The following is a 22,411-nucleotide window of genomic DNA, read 5'->3' on the forward strand; positions in this document are numbered from 1 at the left end:
GCCTCAGGCATAATCTGCTTCAGCGAAAGCGTGACAAAGCAGCGAGACTCCCGGCTGTACACAGCACAGCCTGGAGCTGGGTATTACATCACACCCATTTCCACACCCTCAGCTGCCAGGGCGTCCTGACACAACGCCAGGCAGAAGACAGGGAGTGATCCCATCCAGCCTGGTGCTGGGGGCTCACAGGGCATCCCTGAGCAGCGCTGTGGGTCCTGCTGCACGGGCCAGCTCAGCTCCTGCAGGGCCATGCCCGATCAGCAGCGCCTGGATCTAACCTGGGATCTCCAGAGGCCGACTGGTACAAACAGCAAGTGCTGAATCACAGCCAGGGATCAGTGGAAGGAAGTAAGGTCCTGGCTCTATGGCTTTGATGCCTTGTGAAGTCTGACCTAGAACAGAGGTTAGGCAGAGTTAAAGTAGGAATTTATTACAGGGCCTCAATAGATCCACCTTGGGCAGTACAAGAACCCAGCCAGGGCTACACCCAAGATGAACCCAAAATGGCCACAAAATGGATGACCAGTCACGGGGGTCTCACAATTTTATAAGATCTGGTCCATTTGTATATTGCAGTTAATTGTCCAGTTATAGCTTCAGCTTATGAAGTCCCATCCTTCTTGCTTTTCTCTCTGCAGTCCATGTTGTTTATGCTCTTGGGCCTGAAATTTGGCTCATTTGTCCTTGGTCCCCAGCTAGAGAAGGAATTGTTTTTTTCTCCCTACTCTGTGAAGAGAGCTTACCATCCCCTAATATGAGGCTCAGAACTACACACTAAAGCAGCACAGAATCTGAAAAACATAAAAGGTAAAACCTGAGGCATCAGCTTCTCCGATTACTCATCAGCCAGGAAGAGCAGCCCACAGGTGCCCTGCCATGAGCAAACCCTCTCAGCAGGGTGAGCCTCCCAGGCTGAATTGCAGAGCACCCTGATATTGAGAGAAACCTCTCCAGGACAGAAATTGAAAGAAAAAAAATAGAGAAGCTGAATAAATTTAATCTGTACATTGAAAAAGCCTCGCAAATTCTTTGACCTTGACATCCATTAAGGAAAAAATATCCCCAACCTACAGCAATACCTAAAAGCATACCATTCATATAACCAACCAGTAGCATACTAAACAATATTATAATTTATAAATTTTCACTAGATTTTCAAACTTGGGCAGGGGTAGAAGCCTGAGAGTTAGAGTTGAGGAGAAAAACCAGGATTTTAAGTCAAACAATATCACCGCTAAATATAAGTAAATAAAGTCTTTCCTGCTAAACTTGCATGTTCCCTGAAGTGATGAGGCAACACGAGGTTATCAAACAGGGCTGTCTGCTTATTCTCTCATATAAAGAATTTATGCAGGATCCACATAAGTCCTGAAAATCCCAGAAATCTCGACACTCGCAAAGCCCAGCAAAGAACTTATAATTCACAACATACCTGACTTACAGACAGTGTGAACAAAGCAGGCACCTCCACAGAGCCTACAGAATCTTGAGGGACCCCACAGCAAACAAGAGACCATCAGGTGAGCCCTTCAATCCAATGTGGCATGAGGGGATACAATAACAACACACTCTCATCAAAGCAGATGGAGGTGAAATCACGCAGGTGCCAGGGGAAGCTGTACAGCCCCATACTGTACAGTTTTCATCAAAACAAGGACAGCAGGTTAAGAAAAAAGCAGTGGCTGTGGGAATGAGTAATCAACCCTTGGATTTGAGGTTATCATTAGCCAAAAGTGAAAGGCACATGTGCAAAACACAGTCACAAGTTTCTCTCTGCATACGCCACAGGAGAATCAGAATAGATGCCTTGTCCCAATAAGAAAACATTTTTCATTACCCAGATTTTTTTTATCGGTCCCCAATACATAAGAAGGCAGAGCTTTGATGCAGTTCTGAGGAAGACTATGGAGTTGTCATCCTCAGAGATGATGTGGGCTTTTCTCTAAGATGATGTGTTTGAAAAGCCAGCAAGTCCTTGAAGGGCAGCACAAAAGGACCTGCACCCACAACAAGACACCAGCATAGGAAGGGACCCCACCACCTGCAACCATCGGTGTCCAGGGCTGACACATCCATCTGTCCTTCCCAGCAGGCACACCCAGCTCCTATGGCTCTAAATTCACACACACTGTCTTTGCATCAGGGCTCATGGTTGCACTTTTACCAGTTTTGTTTTCAAGTAAATAAAAGCCTGTGCATTGATTGTTATTTTGTCACTAAAAGGCAGGAAAAACTGAGCAGAGCTGGAGCAGCCCTCAAAACAGTCAGGGATTAGTGCTTTATAGAGAACAGGTTAAAAAAATAAATTACACTGGCTGAAGTAACTTGGCCATTGTCCCATGCAACGTGTTGTAAAGGCCATTAAATCTCTGATTCAAATTACAAGGCAGCCCTTTCAGCCATCAATTACCATTAAAACACTCAACAATTCTGTCCAGCTTCAGGACAGCCACCACATCCCTATGCAATACTTCTCAAACCCACTGTCAAAGCTCGAACAGGAACACCACAAAGATATTCCCAACTGCTTGGACATGATCCACCTCCAGCCCATAATATCCACTAACACAGAGATTACATGAAATCTCTATGAAGATCTTCCAGGCTTGCTCCAAGGGCCTGACCTAAGTAATATCAGAATGTCAGAAGGGCACTCACGGTTTCGGGAGCAAAAGCAGCCACAGCAAAGCAGCACTGCACATTTTTTACTCACTGTAAAAACAGGCTAACAAATGGTGCTGGTATTTTAATTCTTCCCAGAAATAAATCACAGATGGTATCCAAGGCCACCTGCAGTCCACGCTGAGAGGCATTTTCAAGGCAAATACATTGACACACACACATAAAGGGCTTTAAGAACACTTTTTTTTTTACTGCATGGAGAGTGCAATTTAAAAGAATTTAAACAACTCCAGATACCGTTGATTTAAGATATATAAAAACCCAGCAGGAAGGTATGTGGGAAAGCTTAGGAAGAAACCTGAGTCTTCCTTACAGCATTAGGGCTTTATTTCTAAAGTGTAGTGAGGTGAAAGAACAGCCTTGCTTTTTTCCTTTTCTACCCATTCCCATTTCAGTGATGCAATGAACCAATTTTGTTCCCTCAAATGAGGGATACAGATAAGTTGCTTACACTGTTTTCCCTTCTCCATCTAGCCTGTGTCTGAGTACTAACCATGATTTCATGATCCTTACTGATGCCACAAACCAGCAATCTCCATTCCCAGGCTGTATGCAATGCCCTAAGATGTATTACTTGCAAGCCCTGCAAGAGCCAGACCACACAAGTGCAGGACCAAGTGTTTCCATACTTGTTTCCCTGTCTCCCGGCCTACTCTCTCCTCTCTCTCACAGCTGAACAGCAGGACAGCTCTCTGAACTGCAAAGAAAACCATGAGTTCCTACTTGCTGTCCAGAGGCTCCCTCCTCCAGAAGATGCCACAAGGGGGAATGAAGGTTTGAATGGCAGGCTGGAATGAAGGGGGATGAAGAGGGAATGAAGGTTTGCATGGCAGGCTGTTCCCCTTCCTGCTCTGTTTGGTCAGCAGCTTTGGCGGGGAAGTCCAAGGGGACTTCCAAAATTGGACTCTAAATTCAGCACTATCTGTGCTATGTAAGCTTCCTTACTTCCTCCTTAACCTTACTCATTGGAGGAAAATTGCTGCAATGTTACTTTGGACACTGCTTTAAAGAATACTTTCTGTTACAGTTGATTGTGCTTGGTTGCTTTTGGCTAGGAACCTGTTGATGGATGTGTTCAGACACAGAGGCACACTGCAGAAGTGTGTGCACTCTCAGGTACACACACCAGTGCATTTATGTAAATAAATCCACAGTATCACATTGCACAAGGTGGACACCTCCTGCAGGACTCTGTAATGTCAGGTACGTTTTAACATCCAGAAGACAAACACGAATTTTTAGATTATGATCTTTTTCCAGACACAGAAGTGTAGCTAGGGTAGCACAGAACTACTATTATCATGTTTATCCACCCAACTCCAGCAAGGAACTCAGCAACCTCCTTCAGTCCCACCCACTGATCTGCCTTCCATGGGAAGTACTGCTCTGGAAACAAACACAGAGAGGGATGGTAAGAACTGTTTTGGGAATTAAAATGTTGAATGAGTGCAATTGTAGGAGGTAAGGTGAATAATTTTTCTCCCCTCCATTATTAAAAGGAGATTGATTTATTGATAACGAATGTTCACCAATTGGGTTTTAAGGCTCTGCTGCTTTTCTCTCTCTGCATGTCAGCCCATGTGCATTGCTGAAGGGCACTATAACAGTCTCAAGCACACACAAGGCTGCGGAGAAACAGGACAAAAGCTTGGTAACTACAAACAAAGCAAAAACATCTTCATTAGCACATCAGAGTTGTTCTTCCTATTTGAGTGATGTTGTACGACCTCATTCACACTTACAAATGGCAGACAAGTGGTGAGATAACTTTCAGATAAGAGCAGCACTGTTTGATCTCCAGGAGCAGAGGTTCTCCAGAATTCCTAACAAGTCACAAATCCGCAGCAGAAGCAGGAGCAAGAACGTTAAGGCCAGCATTCAGAACAGCCGTGGTCGACTCACATCGCAGATGGACTATTTCTGGCCTTTACTTTCTGAAGGAAAAAACCCCAAGGATCTCCTGGGGTCACTACCATATGTCAGGCAAACCAGTGAAGCAGTCTGACCCAGCAGTGTGTTTTTCTTGTTTTACTGTAGGTAAGCTGAAAGGTTTATAACCCACTCTACAATTGCTGAACACCAGCTGTTTGTCGGGGCTGTTTTATGGGTAACTCATCTCTGAAGGGCTGCATTTCCATTCCCCTTTTAGGAACTACATATAGGAAGTGCTTGTCCTTCATATAATGAATGTTTGTTCTTTTCATTCTCCCCATCTCCAATTCAAATGTCATTCTCCATTTCTGCATTTCATTTCAGTGTTCATTTCCCCCACTCTTTGAGAACATAATTAGACTGCACTAATTACCCAAGTCCGGCTAGGTCAGGGTGTTGTGTCACTGGCCTCTGGGCTGGGCTGAGGAATGAGTTTTCTGATGGGCCACCTGCAATGGTGGCTGTTGGGACTGATTGCCAAGTTTGCCTTGGAAACCTGCCCTGCAGTTCCACTGTCAGAAAAAACACCTTATTCTCCTTCACCACTTTTCTGCCCTGAAGCTAACAGAGGTATGCCAACATTTGCCAGCAGCAAATCCCACTTGTCTCAGAAAGCAGGAAAGGGAACAGTTAAAGCATTGGGGATCAACTTTCCCAGGATTTAAGTATCAATTGCTAGTATTTCACTAGGTAACCTGTGCGCACTTCAGCATCCTTTCCCATAGTTACAACTTCCCAGAAGGAAGGTGTTGCTTTGCTGAGCAGACACATGGCAACCAGCACTTCAGGCAGAGCAGGAGTGCATGGAAGCACCTCCTTATGTTGGAGGAGTTGGTGGAATGGCAAATTGCTCACAGCTCAAGCAGCAGCGTGCAGACTGACAAGATCACTTTTTGTTTACTAAACAATTAAACTCATTCACCAGAGATCAAGCAGAGCTACGCTGTCATTTGGCACAAAGCTGGAATAGGGGATGAGCCATCACCCACTGAGGCAGTGCAGCTCTCCCTTTCCTGTCTCCCAGAAGCTCCCAGGCAGCAAGCCGTGTCCTTATCGACACCATTTCCTTATTAATTCCCTATTGATCTGCTCACTGAGCACTGGGCAGAAATAATATTTTTATCTTCTGTACTCTTGGCTGTGCTGCCATTGGATTGTGAAGCCGCCTGAGTAGCTTGGGTTTTCTGTAACCTGGGGAGGATGGATCCACCCACACTCACTGGGAGAGCAGGCACTCAGTGAGGGGTACCTGTGGGAAATCATGAAAGCTTGTTGTGAGAACACCTCAGCTGCTGGTCTGCCTACTCCCTGACATGGAAATGTACAGAGTGGTAATTCTTCTTTCCAGGTCAAGCCAGTGGCCAAAAATACCCTGAACCATCAAATTCTGTTCAGAATATTACAGCTCCTGCTTCCTTCTCTCTAATTATGGAGATTGGTCTACAATCAGAGCAGTGTGTGAGGAGCTGGTGTCTGTGAGGATGGGGAAACAGCTCAGACACAGCAGCTGTTTTCTGTGATACCTGGGTATGCTCTGCCACCGTATCCACCTGAGGCTGCCTGTCCCACAGCCAGCAGCTTCTCCCCTGCCTCAACACAGCCACCAAATGCAGGCACCCACTAACAGAGGCTGCAGGGCCCACACACAAACCCAGGCACTGCAAAAAGGGTCTGACTGTCTGAGGGGAAACACAGACATTACAGAATGCAATTCTCAACAGAAGAACATAGTGCACTTTTTACTTACACTGTTCTGTTGCTTATTACACAGACCCCAGATAACTTCCCTGTGCCAGAGGCAGGAAGAGGGAGTAGAGATAAGGAAAATGTAAGTGCAGAGATACAAGACAAGAACAAGGAGTGCAGCTTCCCAGTGATGGAGACTTCCAACTCCTGGCCTGCACTGTTGGGTCAAAAAGAGAATGTGCAAGGTGAGTTTCACTTTTCCAAACTGCCAGCTAATGCTGAAATTACTGAAGCAAGTCGAGTGCTAGCACCAGTGCCATGAGACACCAAGCACCTAGAGAAGAGCACGGCTGGCTCTGTGGGGCTCCCAGCCCCATCAAGGCTTCAGATGCTCTGTAAACAACCCCATCAGCATGAACAGTGCTCTGTAATATAGTGGAAAAAATGTTTGCAAACAGTTCTCAAAACAGACTCTTTCATAATTGAAATACTGCAGAGCAGAAAACAGCATTACAATTACAATAAATGGGTGCTGCTGAGTTAGAGAAGATCTTTTGTCTGCAAATCCCATTTACAAGCAGAGGCAATGGTGGTAGGAGCAGTTACATTACTCTGTGAACTCCACCACAGGGCTTGGATAATTTTTGTCAGTCCCTCTTCTTTTTAACTGGCAATGGGCTTTACTGGTAACTTGGAAGAAGTTCAGATACAGGAACAACTGGAGGACTGCAAGACCTTGTGATGCTGAAAAAACCAGCACCTACCAAGTAGCAGGTTGGGGGAGGAGTTGATCCTCTACAGAAAACAGAACTTTGGTAATGGGATCTTCAGTGTGGCATTGAAAGGTGTAAACAAATTCAATGACTGGAAGCTGATGTCAAACAAATCAGTCTAAAAATAAGGGAGTACATTTTCAACAGTCAATGTAATTAACCTTCAATACCATTTACTGGTGGTTGTGCTTTTCCATTGCTGGAAACTTAAAAAAAAAAAAAAAAGGTTTTTCTAAATTACTTCCTAAGTGCCCAACAGGGCAAAAAAGAACAGGATGTTGCTCAAAAAAGCTAAAAATCACCTTCACCCAGGTTCAATCCCTCCTCACTGACAATGAAGTCCTGTCCTCACAGGTCAGCCTGGGTGGGCTAGGAGCCCTTGCAGAGCTTTTATCATAACCCTGTCAGCTGGCCAAAAGACAAAACGTACACGCAATTTCTGGAGTTTTCTGTCACATCATATGTCGGGAAAGAACATTTCTTCCACCTCCTGGCATGCCCTATGGAGCTGAGCTCTGCCCTTGCTGTCCATCAGAGCCACTCTTCACCTTGCCTGTCCTTCCCAAACACACTTCTATTCCTGAAAACACTATCTGTGCACTCCATGCTTGCTTTCCCTTTGCCACCACACCATCCCCCAGCCCTTTTCCTTGCATTCATTCCCCAGAGGGGCTTATCCTTTTTCCCAAGTCCCAAAAACCAGAGAGGTTTGGGGATCTAGGGTGAGCTGCTTGATGCTCTGAGCACTGCCTGGGGAGCAGCTGAACTCCATAAACAGCATTGAGAGGAGCAGCAAGTGGAGGGAAACTGCTCACAGGGAGTGACCCCATCTGTGTGTGAAGGGAGGGTCCTTCACAGGTACCACAGGACGTGTCCCAAATTACAGCCCAGCCCTGGGCCCTGATTTACCATTCATCCACAAGCAAGGCAATTCATCCTGCTGCCTCAGCTTCCCCCTGCACAGAACCTTGACAATGATATTTGCCCTGCTACTGCACAGAAGTATTTTCAGGATCAATTAGTTTAGCATTCATGCAAAGCTCTGTGGACAGAAGCCTCAACACAAGTAGTAAGTACCATTATTGTTACTGCACTTCAGATGGCTACTGCACTGACATTTTCCAGGCATGCACCATTAACAATTTACAAAGATAAATGGGCCAGGAACCTGAAAATGCATTTAGGACAACTACCTCCTGCTTACCAGCATACATTCAGCTGCGTAAATGACACCTCATCGCTCAACGTGTAGCTATGGTAACATTTCTATCTCATGTACTGAAGTGCACACACACACACACGTGGAGCTGGAGGGAAGCCAGGCTACCTCATTTCATGACACACAAACACCGAGCCAGGGAACTTTCCCAGGCTCCCAAAGCCAAGCTGCTCCCCAGGAGCCAGGGACGAGGAGCAGCCAACTCACCCCATGACTGTCAGGAAGGAGATGGGTCAACAGCAGGAGCTCCACCAGGCCCCTGAGGGACTTACTTGAGAGCAGTTTTGTAGTGGTAGATTGCTTCAACGTTACGGCCCTGGTCTTTCAGAAAATTGGCATAGTTGTAGTGCACCTTGGCATTGTGGGGCAGGGTCTTCACTCCTGAGCTGTGGAGAGGAACAGAAGCAGGACACTGTTAGCAGCCAGATTACCCCACCTTCCCCTGGGTCCACCTTCTTCTTGCAGTCCCTCCCTTCTGGAAAGCTTGCTCGTAATCCGAGCACCTCGTCACCTCCAGTGCATTTGTGCCAACACAGCTCATGTTCAAACTCCCAGCCTGTCCCACGTGCCAAGTGCCCCGGGCAGACACAATGTGTGGCAGCAATTCAACCCATCCTGGTCGCTGTCACTGCAGGCACTTCCAGCAGCAACACTGCAACACTACCTGTGGCCAGATGCTGCTGTATTCTAAAATCTGAATTACTAAATTGAAAGATCAAAACCTAAATGGTTAATATTTAGAAGGAAAGCATGTAGTACTTTCTAAAAACAGGGTCTCTGCTTAAACCTGAGTGTCACGAAGCATCTTATGAAAATCTTGATTTAAGCCTGGCACTGCAGACACCAGAAAGAGGGTATCTTTTCCGTGTGTATCAGCCACTAGATGGAATGCATAGCATACTCCAAGTACCAGCACATGTGCACTGCTTAAGGCTGAGCAGAGTGTGCCCAGGAGGTGAGGGCTAATGGGGACTCTAACCCTTAGGTGGCAAAATAACACTCTAGCATTATAATACATGACTGAGGATATCTGGCTGCACAGCCACCCCATCCCTCCCCTTTGTCTCCCCTGCCACGTGTAGACTGAACTCAACATTTGGAATTAATAATGAGGGCACAAAGACAAAAGCAAGCATATGCTTATTCGCTTAATTGAGAGCACAGAAAGCAAGGTACACCTTGCACAGCCAGAGGAAATGCCATTTCAAGGTTAAACAGAGAAAGAAATCACAGGAGCACGTACACTGCAGAAACATTTCCCCTGCAAGAATCCAGAGAAGTCAGTGCTCCGTTTAATGGGGAAATCCTTTCCAGCACATAAATAGGGGCTCTCTGAGGTAACGGGAAATAAGGATGGATGAATCTGTTCATGTAAAAGCAGACAAAGTGCTGTTTCTTGCTCACAAGCAGATTCCTGCCCGCTGCTCTCTTTTCTACTCCCAGAATGTCCAACCATGCTACCTCAGGTAGGAAAAGCAAGGACTAGAAAATTCCCAAGCCTTGTTGCTTTGCCTTGTCTGCCTCTCCCATTTAACTTTGGTTAGCATGGAAGTTAATCGCAATGAGACAGAGTCACAGGCAGCCCCTGCTGTGGGGTGCACACCCTCTCCATGGGAAAAATGTACCCAGAAATGCACTGCAGAAACCCTCTGAGGGGGATTTCACTGCAGAACAGCACTGAGGAATTGCAGTGGAAAATATGGTATTCTTTTGGTTATCTGCAGCCAGTGGCATCCAGCATCACTAACACCTACTTGCGAGAGCTTCCAAAGCTTCGCCCACAACTGCCTTGCAGAGTTCAGCTCAACACAGCCACGGTTTGCCTTCTAAAATTAAAAGTACACCTTGCATTTGGCTTCCTAATCATCAGGTATTTCCAAATTACTTACTGGGAGCACTACAGGAATAAGACATTTTGTGACTAATCGCTGAATTAAATCAGTTAATTGATGCTATTCTTAAGAGAATGATTTTCTATATTAGTTTTCACAAAGATATACTGCACCAGCAGCAAGTAATGTGTGACTGCTATGGCTGTGTTAATTTCCATTGGCCTTGGGAGCTATTAACTACATACTTACAACCTCTGGGCATTACTGGAATATTAATTCTTATACAGAGAGGGTTTCATTACATCAGCATCAGTGTTACAGGCAGAGACATGGCACTCGAAACTGCTGCTCTCTCAGAGCTACGTGCAAGGAGCTGCTCTGCTACAGCCTCTGCTGAAACAGAGCAGACTGAGCTGACAGTGAGGAGTACACTACACATGCACCAGCACTTCAGTTCTAATGAGATTTAACAGTTTTAACAGTAAGATACATACATTTAAGTATTTTAATTCTGGATTGTTTTCCTTTAAGTAGAATTTATCACTAATTCCGCTGGTCCCATTTATTAGAACATCACTAATAAAGCCTCTTGCATCTGTGTGCTTCTGCTGGTGGCAGGGGTGACACAGGAAAGGCAGAAATGGGTTTGGATTCTTAAGATGCTCTCTTCTGCATCACACTGACCTATTTATTCTCCTCACACGGGCAGGGAGGGGGAATGTTTCATTTTGCAAATGCACGTAGCAATGACTGAAGCTGCTTGGAGCCTCTGTGCTGGGGGAGGCAGCAAACACGGCACTGGACGCAGAGGGGAATTTTTAGGTGAGTTTAGGAGTTAACACTCCTGCCAACAGATTCCTGACCAGTCGAGAACACTGTTTGCTCATTGACAGAGGAAACAATGATGTCCACAGTGAAAGCCAAGAAGGAAAGGGTGGAGTATAAATAACAAAGCAGAACACAATGTTTTTCCATTTCTGCTTCCCACAAGCTCCCAGTCTCTCACAATTTCAATATGATTTTCCAATGTGCTTTTCCAAACTCTTCTGTTTCCCTGTTCCCCAGCCTGTCACACACATACCCTTCTGAAAACCTATGGCACCAATCTGGCTCCAGCCAGAAACAAGCCCACTGACATTGGACGTCACTTCTCCAGAGGATTTCCTTCCCTTCTGATTTCTACGACAGCAGTAAGCAACACAAATGGAAAATAAACAATAGACAAACCTTTTTACGTAACACTTCCTCCCCAGGGAAAAACAAAAAGCCATAAATCAGAGAAATTAAATGCCACTGGTATTTTCCAACCTCAAATGCCAACATCATCCAAATTCCACTTCAGCTGGAAAAAAAACCCTCTCTTGTTTTCCTAAGTGCATGTTCTGCTCTACAAGGTGACTGAATGCAGGGCTGAGCCTTCATCGATTTTCTGTGATATCCATATGAAAAGTGCTCAGTTTAGAAGAACATGAGACCACTCCTGCCTCAGCAGGAACCCTGGGAACCTGATGGTGTCTCTGCTTTGGGAATCATTATCATCAACAAAGATTCCCTACAACAAATTATTCTCTGGATGACACAAACAACCACCTTCCTTGGCCTCCTACCCTTGTATGGATTTCACAGATATCTGTGTTGGACCATATTAAACTGTCCTATAGAAGATGCCAAAATGCAATGGGACTTGCTCTTTTCAGCTCAGCCAGCTTTCAGAATTAACAAAATAACAGAGCAGTAAATGTCACTTTGGGGCTGAAGCAGTTTTTGTAAATTCCTGAAATCAGCAGACTGGCTTGGGAAGGAGAGCTGCTGAGTAAGAAAGCATCATTTTTGTACAGTTCCTTTGCTGGTTACAACTGGGTTCCACTTTGGGGCTGGAGCAGTTTTTGTAAATTCCTGAAGTCAGCAGACTGGCTTGGGAAAGAGCTGCTGACTAAGAAAGCATCATTTTTGTACAGTTCCTTTGCTGGTTACAACTGGGTTTCCAGGCACTGTCACAAACGCGGGCAGCGCGTGCGGACACTTTCCAGGAGCAACAGGAAACATAGCAGCTTGACAAGCCTGGAAAGGTCAGTACAGAGGATGCAGAGATCAGCCCACAGCTCTCCCCTCCCTCTCTCTGGCTTTGGACATTAACACTGACCACAGTTTGAGTCTGACCTTCTAGCTTGTGCATTCACTCTAGAGAGCAGTTCCTTAAATAATTAACAAGTAAGTCCTCCCTGATCACCTGCCAACACAGTGAGACAAACTGCTTGGGGCTTCTAGAGATGTCTTAGAATAATATGCCTCAAATATCTCTCTATATATTTGGCCACTTCTGATACTTGTGGTTCATTTGCTTCTCATTTAGTCCTTGCACACATGCTTGTGCATTTACGTGGAGATGCATCATTTCCTCAGACAGCAGCATCCTCCCCCACTCTGCTGCTTTCAGCCAGCACCCAGCAAGATCTCTGCACCCAGAAAACTTGGTCCCTGGGCTGAAGACTGAGTGGCCACAGTGGCCCAGAGATGGCAACAGTGTCACACAATGTCAAAATGGTGTAAGTTTTAAGAAAGGGATGGAATGGCGTACAAGCACAAAGCTAGGAACACATTGAGTATACAAACATCTCCATTTTCCAGCACAGAAAAATCATATTTAACAGAACAGGCCTGTTAAAGCCAAGGGAATCAACACAGATCAGTCCTGCAGAAACAAGCAAACAGAGGAACAAAAAGTAGAGATGAAAGGAAAAAAAAACTGAGAGGAGGGAAGAAGTAGTAATTAATTAAAGCAGCAACTGAAGAAAGAAGAATGAGGAACTAGGATTGTGAGTAAAGATTCTCCCAGCACACACTTAAAAAAAAACTCAACACACACAGAGAATACCAAGTATGTTGATTAGGTCTCCTTTCCCACATCTATAGATTTGCTCTGTATCCTCCTCCTGTTCTGTCCATTAAAATTTATTGTTGTTTCACATACCTCCCTCCACTTCTCCCTCCTCTCCTCATCAGCCTCCTCCTTCTTCCCCACAGGGGAGATCTCTCACTCCTGGAATGACATTATCTTCTTGCTATACTATTCTTCTTTTGCATTTCCTTCCCATGAACAAGGAGGGTCCTATCACATTGCAGACTTGTGAGAGATGTGTGACACCTATCAAAGAAGATCTTAAAAGGACAACAAAAAGGCCAATAAGGGTAAACAGCACAGTAAAGACAGCTATGAGAAATTAAAACCATTCTTTAAAAAGGAACAGCTACAGAAGGAAAAAGGAAAAGAGCATGAACGTCAGCCAGTTAAACATAAACCATAATTAGGCAGACCAAAAGAGATTTAAAGAAAAACTTGCTAAAGCTATCAAAGCTAATAATGGAATACATCAGATAGAGGAAACCTGCCAAAGATCCCCTAAGGCAAATAGATGATGGAGGTCTAGAAGTAGTGCTTAAAGAAGAAAAGACCACAGCAGAAAAGCTAAATGGATTCTCTGCACCAGGGCTGGCTACAGGGAAACAGAAGGAGCTGCCACACAGGAGCCTTTCCTCACAGGGCAAGACCCAAGCACCGTCTCTGACTGGAGTGGCAGTAAAAGAGGCTTTAAAACAAATCAACACCCAGAACAGTTATGAATCCGTTGGGCCTGGTAGAATGCATCCAAAGGAAATCAAACAGGCAGTTCTTAGCTGCGGTAGGTAGCTCATAATTTAAATGAGACTGGCACTAGGGAAGTGGAAGTTGATGAACATGACTTCATTTGGCTCCAGGGAAGGGATCTTGAGGGGGAAACAGACTAGAAAGTATGATTTTCACTTCAGGTAATTTGGGGAAAACCATAATAAATTGTAATTCTAGCACATTTCTGTGTAACTACAGTCCAACAAAGAATTAGCCTTGCATACTGCAGAAAGAAGTTATTTGGGAAGCTCTGTTGGTGTTTTATAGACTCAACAGGTACGTACATGTTATTGAAACTATGGAAAGTCTATATAAACATCCAAATATAGCCCAGTCAACCAAAATCACATACATCAATGTTGAGCACTTAAATACTCAAAAGGGTTTTTTTATATAAAATCCCTCACTAAAGACTTGCAATTTCTTCAAGGCATCATGGAGTAAGAGGGGAAGATCCTCTCATGAATCAATACTTAGTTGAAAGACAGCAAGCAAAGACCATGACTATGTGAACAGCTTTTACAGCTAGAGAAGAGTACAAGCAGGGCTCCCAGGAGACATGCAATGGCACCTGAGCTGCTTCAGGTGTCCACAAAGGATCTTGAAAGGGAGTAAACAGGAGGGGACATGTTTGGTGATGACACCAATGTGAATCACACTTCAAGAATGAACCTTGTTGCAGAAGGATCTCACAGTATTTCAATACTGGGGAAAAAGATGGCACAAGAAAAACAGCGTTGGTACAGACAAGCATCAGAGAGTGTGTACACACACACTCAAAATCTGCACACAGATTGATGTCTAAAAACCTGGCACAGTAGGTGTCATGGAATTTGCATTGAGAGTGCTGTGAAATTATCAATCACTGCTTAGGAGAGGTCATAAAAGGAAGAAAATTAAGAACTAGTAGAAGAAGGGAACAAAAACCAGAAAGCAGTCCTGTGTTATTGTACTGCACATACCTTTTGAAAGGTGATTCTGGCCCCTTTCTCAAAAGGATGGATTAGAGTATGAAAGTATCCAGAGAAGACTGACAAAAGTAATCAGAAATGCAGAACAGCTTCCATGTGAGGGAAGTACAAGACCAGCTGACTTCAATGTGAAAAGGAGACAGCCTTAGGTGAGGGCATGGGGATTCAAGGCATGGAAGTGCCTTTATCTAAGTGACAAGCTGATGGCTACTCACAACTCATTCAGCACACCAGAACTAGGGGACACCAAACCAGATAATCAGGCAGAAGGCCCACAGCACACAGAGGGAAATCTTAGTGTGCACACTCTGTAATTTAATGACAGAGCCCAGCGCACAGGATGCTGTGGAAGCCAAAACTATAAATAGATTTGAAAAAGCAGTCAGAGACATTATGGAAGAAAAGTCCATCAGTGGCTGTTAAAAGCAAAAATAGCAAGTAATTCCTGACTCAGGAAGTCTTTAAACTGCAGATTACTGCAAGCTGGGAAAGAACTGGAGAGAAGCACTATTGTTGCTGGCCCTGTTCTTACAGTGCTTTTTTTTCAGCAGCTGCTGCTTATTGCTCTCAGGGGCAGGCCACAATACGAGGTGACCCAGCAGGAGTTTAAGAGTTCTGCCATCCCCTCAAAAGCCTGGGGCAGACCTCTCTCCTGGTCCTGTCCCCAAAAGTCTTGAGCTGAAGAGGGAAATGGCTCAAGCTAAGGCACTGAGCTCTCAGTAATGCCCTGGGCTACCCCAAGTCCCTCCCTGGAGATAAAGGTGTGTTAGCTCCAGCTCAGAGCTGCACTGCAGCAGTGGCACGACCTCGGAGCTGCAACTGGCAGTAAATAGTCACCCTGCTTTGAATGGAGGCTGGAAGGACAAAATTCAATTTGCATCCAATTAAGCAGACATAACCTTATCCCTCTCTTCTGCCACAGACCCCATAGCCCTCCATATTGTCCCTAGAATGCTCTTTAGTAGAAGGAAATGTCCTCCTGTCACCTGCTACAGTTTAACATCATCACTCTTGAACCTGGGTGACCACAGCTGTGCACAACACAGCACCATATGATGCCTGCAAGTCTCCAAATGGAATTGTCATATTCCCACCTCCCCTTCAGTAAGAGAGCGGTCCAACTTGGAAACCCTCCAGGTTTGGACTGGAGGTGTGTCCCACGGGGATTGCTGTGTGAGTCCAGGCCAGTCACCACTGCCTGAACAGCAAACAGAGATTGAGGGAGCCAGCAGGGAGCTGAGATTGGCTCCGTGGGTGAGTGTGCTGTTAATAGTGCCAAGGTCGTGGGTTTGATCCCATCCCTCTGTGGGCCATTCACTTAAGAGCTGGACTCAATCATCCTTGTGGGTCCCTTGCAACTCAGAACATTCCATGAATCATGCAGAGGGGAGAAACCCAGTTCCAGATTTTTTAAACCAGCCCCACTAAGAGAGCTCCAACCGCCTCAGTAGTGTTTGCTGAAGACCAAAGGGTACACGTAAAAAACAATTTCATACTTTTAGTGCTGCATAAATTAAACTTTGCTCTGGCCAATAAGTTAGGAAATAAAGCTCAACCTGTGTGCAGATCACCTGCGTTTCTGCAATTACTTCACAATTAGACAACTGCTGAAAGCAGCTGGAGGCAAATGCAATACATTTTCTAGCAAAACACAAAATGAAACAGTCTGTTTCAATGCAAGAAAATACATAAATGAGGTTGTTAACAGAGCTGTTTGGCAAAGAGTAATCAAATAAAATGAAATATGGTACATTAAGTTTGGCACTTTGTGGCATTTTATTTTTGTCATTAGAACATTGCTAAAGAAATTTCAATATCTTCAGTAGCGTTACTATGGCATTCTGGAGTGCTGCAAAAAACTTTTGCTATGTCCTTAGAAACTAAAGCATAAGGCTATCATTAAATCTACAGAATCAAAGTTATTTAAAAACAGCATGTCTTAAAAATGTGATTGTCAGAACCAGTTTGTCCATCAGCACATAAACTGCTGACACCAGTGTTTGCACAGTTATTACACAATAGAAAGTGTTATTTTATGATAATAAAAATGTTAATTAGATCAACACATCAATAGCACAACTTTTTTTTTCTAAAGAAAACTATTCCATGTAACAAACCTACTTTACACAATACAAAAATGCAAGTATTCTCCTGTGGCCACTCCTACCTGAAAAGGGATTCTCGTGACAGCCAGATCTCATTCTGTTTCACCGTCTTCCAAGAAAAGAGCAGCAGCAGCAAAGCAAAGAGGGTCGGAACAGTAATTCTCCATTTATTTAGCCACGTAGACAGCTTTTTTAGACCGTGGACAAAAAGGATGCAGTACCCCATACTGTGGGGAAAAAAAAAAAAAGAAAAGGCAAAATGTACCTAAAATTATATTTCAAGTGTCTGATTTTTATGCAAGACCATCCACTATTGCATTTATTATACAATTACAGGGGATTTTTGGACTAATGATATTTTCTGGGCTAACCAACTTCAATTCAACAGCAGTTTTCCTCAAGTCACCACACAATTTCCAAATTAATCTAAATGATAGACCCGGATGCCAAAAGTACAGTCGCATACATAATACAACCCAGCATAATGGTAGCTTACACCAGCCACAGAAGGCAGCTGCTTTTCTGAACAGCAAGCTAGGAAAGCACCATGTAATAACAGTAATACTGAGCACTACTGGAGCAGTGTGGAAATGACAGGCATTTTAACAGGGGGAAGTCTCCAAACAATCCCAGTGGTGGCTCCTATTAATTCCAGTTTACAAATTGTGAAGCTGAGGCAGGAGAGCAAGTGCTGTGGTCAATGCTGCTGCAGGAGCAGGTGACAGAGAGCACCAAAAGGCAGAAGTGCCTCTCTGGGTCTGACACTTTTATATCAAGGCCAGCCTGTCCCTTCTGGTGCCCAGCCCAGAAGAGCTGAGATGTGCTGGCAGATTCCTTGCTGCCCTCCCATGAACTAACACACAGTCATCTCCAGCGCCCAGCACTTCCATGGCTCTCCATGAGTAACTACTGTGGCATTTTCACAAGCCAAATTTGGACTGAAGTCTTATTCCTGAATAAATTTACACCAATTCAGTAATTATTTACCTTAATTAAAGGGCTATGTTAATTCCTCCCATGATGTCCCTCTGAGTTGGAAATTCAATGCTTTTGGCTGCTGTACTTTGTAATCGCTAATTCTATTTGTCATTTTTTACAAGGAATTTAAATTTCTACTGCTCAACAAATTTCATTAGCTTATCTAGAACCCTTCAGGTTACTTAGCACCTGATTTAGTGTTAGACTTAAAGCCTATCTTAGTCCAGGCAGCTTTCCCTAATGAAATAAGGGAGCAGAAGGCTCTCAAATAACACTTGAGGACAATCAATAAACAGGGACAAAAGCATAGCCCTTCCCAAACACTGGCACATCTTGAACCCCAGCTGAATCCAAATTTAAAAGCAGGCAGGCTGGAGGTAGAGACCATTGCACCTGCCCACACTCTGGCCAGACCTTTACAGGCTTTTCTGGTCTGTACAGAGATGGTTGAGCAACTTCCCAATGAGAATGCGACGAGGTAAGAAAAACTAGGAACAAAATTCCCCTGTCAGAGGTGACCTTGCAGGCAAGCATGCAATATGGTGAAAATCAATGTGGAAATCAGAAAAAGGAAAATGTTCCCTATTTGAGAAGCTCTGTGTGTGCTTCTTGGCATGGTTTCTCTGCCCTCCTGAAGAGCTGGAAACATTCTATTGCTTAGGCTTCCCAAGGATGGAGAAGGACAAAAATTCTTCCTGCCACTGAGGAAAAAACCTGCCTTTGTTGCTCGTACTGATTAGCACCATTGCATTGTCTCTGGCACAGCACAGGTGCCTTACAGAACACTGAGAGAAGTATAGACACATGGGGCAAATCCAGAGACAACATCACATCTGCTGATCATTCAGAACTCTTTCACTGCTGTTTTTGAGTTCTCCCATTCTTCAGAAGTGGTTACCTATATATTTATGTCAATTATGCTTGCAGTTTGCTGTAACACATTTCTTGTTGTACTTGTGCTGTTTTTTCATTAACTCTTTTGCACATATGTATTTATTGCACCTACATTAACTGCAAGCAACATTTAGAACTATAAAGATGTTGATGCCAAACAATCCAGCCTTTACATTATTGAATCCTACTTTAAAACCTCTGAAAAGCTAATCTCAGTAATAATCCCTCCCTTTCCAACAAGAAATGCCTCAGAAGTCTGCAGACGGTTTTCTTTCTGTTATTTTGCCTTTCCTCAATTTTATCCCTCCCTTGGAATTAATTATCTGAAATAAATATTATTTAATTTCTTTAGCACAAGGCCCGTTTCAAATTTCCCTATACCTTCACATATTCAAGAACAGACCCTTCCTACAGAATAGTGAATGCATCCAGAAAACAAAAAATGCAAACGTCAATGTCTTGGTATTTATGTCAAATCCTGTCCCAGCTGTTGGTAATTTCTGCCTTAGCAGCAATACTCAGTCTGAGGCACAGCCAGCATCACATTACACCTCCTCCAGACCCCCTGATCTGCTCTGAACAAAACAGTGTCCGCACCAATGCATTAAAGCATCTGTCCAAAAAACATAATTATATTACTATTGTTTCCTAGTTCCAAAACCACATAATCTGTCATACCTTACTTCACTTGTTTCACACTAGACCAAACAGTCCCAGTACAGAAATTAACTTTATCACAGTGATCATGACATTTCAAACCAGTGAAGCACCAAATTGTGAAGATGGAGCTGCTGCAGCAGCAACCTGCCCTGATGGTCACTGGACCTGGAGAGCCAGCCTCACCCCACCACAGGTTCATCCCCAGAAGCAAGCTCATCCCTCTTCCTTGATCCCCACCTCACCAGGCTTCAGAGGAGCCCTTTGAAGCTGCTCTGACTTTTATCAAGCCAGCAGCAGCCCAGGCAGCTGTACCCTGGTGGAAAGAGCCCGTGCAGGTGAGGCTGCACTCGAATGATGAAGGTAACTTGCCAGGTAATGCCTCCTATGTGGTTAATTCTGCTGTGACCCTGCCACTGCCTACAAACACAGAGACCATTTCAAACAGATTTGCTTTTCTTCTCAGAGTGATGGGGGCTTGACTCCATATCAAATCTTACCACTGGCCCGCCAGGAAATCAGGTTTTACTTACACACACAGGAAAAAAAAATAAAAAGAAACTATCTCAAAAGGGCCTTCATCAAAGACTTGTTTGCAGCTTGAAAAACTTACCTTTAAGTACTACATTCCAGACATCTCTGTAGCTAACTGCATATGTATTAAGGCTGCAGGGTTTTGGGTTTGGGGGTTGTTTGATTTCTTAGTTAACTCTAGCATTTCCTAGGGAGGGAACCGTTTCTCCTGAAGAGCTTTTCTCTCAGCATTGCCACAAAAGCACTTTTCTGAAATACCATGTAGCAAAACCAAAACAATAGGAAACAAGCAAAATCCTCAAACCACTAACCACTTTCCTAAATCCATTTTCCACTGGATTATTGTAAAACTGCTAGGCTTTATTTCTTTTTTTTTTTTTTTTGGCTTTTGTAGGATAGGCAGCAGCCTGCTACAGCAGTGAGAAGTCCATGCCACCTTGGTCCCTGGTGTCCTGAGAAACAGCCCACCAAGTTCACACGGTGGTAGATTTCATGTGGGCTCACAATAGGCATACATTACAGGAGAACCTGTAACTTCAGGAATTCCATGATGCAGCAGAAAAGCTGGGCAAATGGACAAACCAGCCAATGGTTTCATGGTTCCTCATGTTTTCAGACTCCTGCAGTATTAAAGTGGCACTTGAGGCATGCCCTAAATCACAGCGAGGGCCGAGGGCCAGGCAGCCCAGCAGGGAAACCCTCTGTGCCACTGCCATGTGATCCTGGCAGACTGCACACAGGGAGCTGGGTAATGACACATTTTTGTCTATCATTGCTGTGGTTTGTTAATATTGTTCCACCTGTAAGGAAGCCAAGTGATAGGAGGCAGAAGCAGATGGGAATGTGGTGGCATACAGACCTTATTTCCCATGGTGCTCTCTATGTATTGCCCTATTAAACCTAGAGCCAAAACAGCATATACTTAATATTTGCAAACACATCTTGAGTAATTAAGATACCAAATTCAACCTTTCCTTTGGCCATTACAGCTCCTTTCCCAAGGAAGGCTGTTCCTGATGATGCTTGCACACAGCCCTGTTCTCTGTGGATCAGGTTTCTGCCTTTTTAGAAAAAGTCAGGAACAGTTTCACTGTTTGGCTCTTGTGGTGATGGCATTTCATCAAAGCTGCATGTGCCACAGCCCTGGATTGTCAGGATGCTCTGCTATAGCAATCTGCCCGCATCAGAAACCATTTTACCTCCTTCAGAAATTGCTTGGAGACCTGCTGCTATGGAAAACTGAAGAACAAGGCATGTTCTAGTCATGCTTTCTGCTGCATTTTCCAAGTTGTGGCTTTGCACAGTGCATGGTCAGAGCAGGCTGAGAACTGAAGTTCTGAGAGAACCAGTCTGGACACCAGCAGCTGCAGGTCCAGCCTCTTCTAACTCACCCAGGTAGGGCTGTAAAAAGGAGTTTAAAAAGGTAGGAGAAACTATGCAGAAAAGATGCCTTCCTCTTTAATGGCAATTTTGTGGATGTCAAATCTTGTGAACTAGCTGATTGGGGGTTTTTTTTCAAACTGATTTAATCTCAACTACACAAGTGTAAACTTGGAGTAAATCCACTGAGATTTCATCAAAGCAGTTACTCCAGATTTCATAGCTCAGCCTAGATAAGAATCCAGATGCATCCATGCATACGTATCAGTTTGGGAAAGGGTTGCCTATAAGCAGCCTGTGGAAGCATGGAAGAAACACTGCCGTATTCAGGGGCTGCTAATGCAACAAAAGGGATTATATCAAAAGTACACTGAGACCAGAAAATGCACTTGGCTTCAACATTTCACCCAGGAGGCTCTTTCTGGGCTGCAAAACTCCTTCTTGATTTCCAGCACTTATTTAAGATGACTCCCTTACCCTCCATAAAAATCAACCCTCGCTTCCAAGCTGCTCTGAGGCAAGTTTAACCCTTGTACTCTTGACTAAATGCACCATGCTCTGCTGCTGCCCTTCAGAGAGCAGCGAGCACAGCCCTCCAGAAAGACTGTGTCAGCTGCCAGGTCCAAATGATGAACACAAACATTCGGATTCTCTCACTTTCAGAGCTCCCCACAAGTTTGTAAGCCTCAGTACCACACATATATTACCTGGCACAACACACTTTCCATGCTCCTAGTCCTAGCTACTCCAGCTCTGCAGCCTGAGCAGAGGAAAGGCACTGAGAGGAGAGGCAAAGCCAGCTGAAATGCAGCTTGCAGGCAGGGCTGTTGCTGCAGGGGAAAAGAGTTCATCCCTGCAAAACTGCTCACACTTCTCTAATGGAGAGTAATTGATTGCAAAAAGCACGCCTGGCATGCCCTGGGGGCTGCTCCTGCCTCACTACAGCGGTCACATGTGGAAAGGAGCGCTGGCAAAATGAAGCATAGCCACAGTGGTTCTTTCTGCCCCAAAAAGCACTCTCAGGCACACAGCTCCAGTGATGAGCTGTGCTGGCAGAGTAGCACAGATTCTGCTTTATGAAAAATGTCAAGTTTTTCAAGG

At 44.5% G+C, this 22,411-nt stretch overlaps 1 protein-coding gene across 3 annotated transcripts in view; it reads right to left on the reverse strand.

The window, feature by feature from the left end:
• TMTC1 (transmembrane O-mannosyltransferase targeting cadherins 1) overlaps window positions 1–22,411 on the reverse strand; it is a 140,041-nt gene that overhangs the window by 32,033 nt on the left and 85,597 nt on the right. For 2 of the 3 annotated variants that reach the window (XM_039707848.1, XM_039707850.1), the window contains exons 10-11: window positions 16,930–17,094; window positions 8,565–8,678 (exon numbers count right to left, since the gene is read on the reverse strand). In XM_039707848.1, the coding sequence (XP_039563782.1) occupies window positions 8,565–8,678; window positions 16,930–17,094 (279 nt within the window). The remainder of the gene's footprint in view (window positions 1–8,564; window positions 8,679–16,929; window positions 17,095–22,411) is intronic. The other variant, XM_039707849.1, reaches the window with a different exon arrangement.

This window comes from Passer montanus, unplaced genomic scaffold, assembly GCF_014805655.1.
Source record: "Passer montanus isolate IOZ18808 unplaced genomic scaffold, ASM1480565v1 scaffold20, whole genome shotgun sequence".
In the NCBI taxonomy this organism is placed as follows: Eukaryota; Metazoa; Chordata; class Aves; order Passeriformes; family Passeridae; genus Passer; species Passer montanus.